Raw genomic sequence first — 4,025 nt, 5'->3', positions numbered from 1 at the left:
ATATTTGTGTTGTGTAGTTGGTGTTGGGGGGTGGGGGGGGAGGGGTGGGGGGGGGGGGGATTTGTAAGAACAACAACAACAACAAAACTTGGGTATGTACAATCAAAAATGAATGAGAAAAAGTACAGAGGAAATTAATACACTCACTAAATTATGCTTGCGTTTGAAAGAAAGAAATACAAATCTGAACACATTTACTTTCAATCCGAACTCAAATACAAAGACTACTCCTATTCTCAGGACTGCCACCCTCTCAATGTTCCTGGACCCCTTGACTTGTAAATGAGGGGCTACAAGTGCCTCCGGGAACGCGCCCCAACTCGTTCTCAGAGGGCCACCCTCCCAGTCACGAGAGCGCCACGCGCTTTTGGATAAGTTTGTTGGTGGGTGGGGCGGAAGAGGGTGGGGCTTACCCGGCTAAAGCCAAAGCACATCAGCCTAATCATGTCATTTGGAGATGAAAGTTCCGAGTGCGTTCATGGCTGTTTGACTTTGGGACAGAGGCGGGTGACAGTGGAGGAGAAGAAAAAAAAATCCGCAGCTACTCTGGACTTATTGCCTGAATTTCTCAAAGTTCTCTACTCATTTGCGCAGTGCTGTCTCCAGACAGGTGAGTTGCATTTTTTGTTCAGGTTAAGGTTATAAAAAAAAAAAAAGAAAAAGAAAAAAAAAGGAGGGTTGACTTGTCTTATATGGCATCTGATCAGCTGATTTTACAGTTTCAGTTAATTAGAGAAAACATTTTAACACGTCAAATGTATTTAAATTGTCATGTAAAAGCCTAACAATAAACTGTAAAATTAAATACACTTTGGCTTATTTTTAATACGCCCATTCACCACAAATGTTAATCTTTTTTACGAGACAACAGATCTAAATCTTGTGCAGAAATGCATCGTTAAAGAAATACAGTCATATCATTTAGATTATATAATCTACTCCAACATCTCATCCCGTCATAGTTGGATGCTTGACGTAATCTAGATTTACAAATTGCGGAGTAATCTGTCCCACTTTTGCGCGTCAGTGTGCAATAATTAGGGCAGTTTTCAGCAAAAACAAAAGCAACATTTTGTGTCCTTAATCCTCCCTCAAATTAACAACAAATCAGCAATAATCACGCGATTAATTTATGAGAAAGAACAGTTTGGTGTGTACGTTTATTCTCCCCGAAATATAACACATCGAAGGAGGGGGGGGTTCTCGACACTGTTTTCATTGCTACAAAGACCAAATGTCTGAATGTTTTGTTGATTTGTGTGTTCCCTATTTAATCTTTCAGCTCTATGTGCTGAGTAAATCCCGTTGTGTCCCAGATTGACAGCATCTCTGAAGAGAGCGGGACAGCTCTCTTCGATAAGAGTGATCTAATCCTAAAAAGATGAAAATGTTCTGTTGTATGAACATGTATGGCTTTTTATTTGTAGAAGAGTTTCGTTTGAAATACTCAAAATGACAGAAACAGCAGAAGATTAATTAGCAGAGTGAGCTTTCCACACAGCGGTGCTGAAAACAGAACTTCAGTCTGCAGGGTGCCACCAGGACATTTGGGAAAAAGGGGTTCCCAGATAAGGAGCCATTGGTAAACTTAAAAACCAAAATATAAAACAATTTCAGAAGTTACTTTATGATAACACGTAGTATATAGAATCACAAAAAAGCCTCATTCTATTCAGATTAATTTTATAAAAATCTGAAGCATTTCCATACCCCTTTATTGAGTATTGAAATGTTTCCAGTCCATATATGCAACATATTGTTAGAGTACAGTTTGCACATTTGCAGATGAGCAAGTAACAACTTTTTGCCCGTTCTTCTTCAGATCAACATGATGACCAAACACTTTGGGAAAGGTGGGGATGTGAGTGAGCTGGTGAGCTCCCTCAGCTGGCTCGAGGAGGACGGCAGCTCCCAGGACGGAGACGAAAGCCCAGAGATGAGGAGCCACCACCACAGTCTGACTCTGGGAGGTCGCATGAGGCCCTGCGGAGAATTTGGCAGTGAGGACATGGAGGAGGAAGAAGAGGAAGATGACGACGAGGAGGAGGTCGAAGCAAATGGAGATAACGGCCCCAAAAGGAGAGGCCCCAAGAAGAAGAAGATGACCAAAGCGAGACAGGAGAGGTTCCGAGCCAGAAGGATCAAGGCCAATGCCAGGGAGCGATCTCGGATGCACGGGCTGAACAATGCCCTGGATAACCTGCGCAGAGTGATGCCGTGCTACTCCAAAACCCAGAAACTGTCAAAGATCGAGACCCTGCGGCTGGCACGCAATTACATCTGGGCTCTTTCTGAGGTGCTGGAGAATGGTCAGTCCACAGAGAGTCATGGGTTTGTGGAGATGCTGTGTAAAGGACTGTCTCAGCCCACCAGTAACCTCGTGGCTGGCTGCCTGCAGCTTGGACCCACCCCACCGATTCTCAACAAGCTTGAGGACAAGTGTGGCGGTCAGGGAGTTGGCGACTCTGTGGGTGGGCATCCACTCAGCTACCCATCCCCAGGACTTCCCAGCCCACCCTATGGATCCCTGGAAGCATCCCACCTCCTTCACATGAAGGGATTCAAAGCACCTGCGTTCGACAACCCCTCCCCTAACGAGTGCAGCAGTGGCACGCCTCCGTACGACGGACCCCTCACTCCCCCCCTCAGCATCAGCAGTAACTTTGCCCTGAAGCAGGAGCCTTCTCCACATGAATCAGAGAGGAATTACACACCCCACCCTGGCCAACATGCCCACTACCTCTCAGCCCACCACTTCCCCACTAACACAGCTGGCAGCCTACCAGGCGGGGCTCAGTCTCACCCGATCTTTCAAGCTTCTCGCTACGAGTTACCCCTGGATGTGGCCTTTGAATCTTTCACTCCCTCTCACCTGGTCACTGCTCAGATGGGCACCATCTAAGACCTAATGAAACCAGTAAGTGACTGGTCAGAAACTGTCCACAGAAGTGAATCTGCCACTGTACTAGTTTCTGGACTGACTGTGTAGAAAAAAAAGATGGTTTATGCTGAACCCACTGGGTTCAGAGAAGGAGAGACTTTTCACCTCAACTGAGTCTACCTGATGCGAACATGCGACCATGTTTATCCTTTTATTTATTGCTTTATTGTTTGATCTTGCATTGGTGTTTGAACTCTTAATTGTTTCCGAACATTTGCCCTGCAGTTATAAAAGAGTCAAACTAACCAAAACCAACATATCTTTGCTCATGCAGAAATAAAATGCAACTAGCTGATGTTTGAACTCAAGAGCTCTGAGAATAAATTGATCCAAAAGTCATCCAGCTTATTAAATCGTGCACAAAGGTCTTGATGTTTAAGAAAGCAACTATTTATAAATGTATTTAATATTTATTTTGACAATGTCTTGTCCTCTTTTTTTATATTCTTCTCTGCACAGTTTATGTATCTCCGTCTCCTTGGTTTGTTGCCATCCATTGGTAGCTGTACGTAAGCTATTTATTTTGAGGTCTTTCAAGTGACTTGTTCATATTTGTGTTGCCATTCTTGTCACATGTACTATTAATATTTTGCTGTTTCGCACTTATTGAAATAAATATTCTTATATTATATGCTATTTCCATAGTAACACTGTGTGACAAGCCTTTTTTTATATTTTAGAATACAATATGTCTCTTTATATTTTTGGCAAAGACATCGCTTCATGTCACTGTGGAGTTTCTCTCGTTACAGACTTAGCTTTATTCTTTTCACATTGAATTTGTCAAAGAAGTAAGAAATTAGTTTTCTTTTGTACCTCACTATTAGTAGGTGTGTAAAAAAACAAACATTTGTGACCCCTTGTGGTTTTTATTGCAACCATAAGGGGTCATAAGCCTGTGATTCCTAGTGCCGGTCCCAAGTCTTCTGATAAACGCAAAGGGGTTATGTCAGAAAGGGCTTCCAATGTAAAACTGAAGCCAAATCAAATATGACCACATGAACTCCAGACCAGATTGTCGAGTCCCAGGTTGATAAAGAACATCTCTTGTGCTGTCCTATGGGAGTTGGACTACTGTTTCTTG

At 43.1% G+C, this 4,025-nt stretch overlaps 1 protein-coding gene across 1 annotated transcript; it reads left to right on the top strand.

The window, feature by feature from the left end:
* Positions 1-465: 465 nt before the first annotated feature.
* neurod4 (neuronal differentiation 4) lies at positions 466-3,585 on the top strand. Its single transcript, XM_015037901.1, has 2 exons — positions 466-610; positions 1,823-3,585. The coding sequence occupies exon 2, from the start codon at positions 1,829-1,831 to the stop codon at positions 2,900-2,902; it is 1,074 nt and encodes a 357-aa protein (XP_014893387.1). The 5' UTR covers positions 466-610; positions 1,823-1,828; the 3' UTR covers positions 2,903-3,585.
* Positions 3,586-4,025: the final 440 nt, after the last annotated feature.

This window comes from Poecilia latipinna, unplaced genomic scaffold (assembly GCF_001443285.1).
Source record: "Poecilia latipinna isolate Pla-1442-1.1 unplaced genomic scaffold, P_latipinna-1.0 Scaffold423, whole genome shotgun sequence".
Lineage (NCBI taxonomy): Eukaryota > Metazoa > Chordata > Actinopteri > Cyprinodontiformes > Poeciliidae > Poecilia > Poecilia latipinna.
The sequence above is the reverse complement of the archived record's forward strand: the minus strand, read 5'-3'. Positions and strand labels throughout refer to the sequence as shown.

What these genes read in the sequence shown, in the direction of transcription:
- neurod4 (XM_015037901.1), top strand. Translation starts at nt 1,829, where the DNA reads ATGATGACCAAACACTTTGGGAAAGGTGGGGATGTGAGTGAGCTGGTG.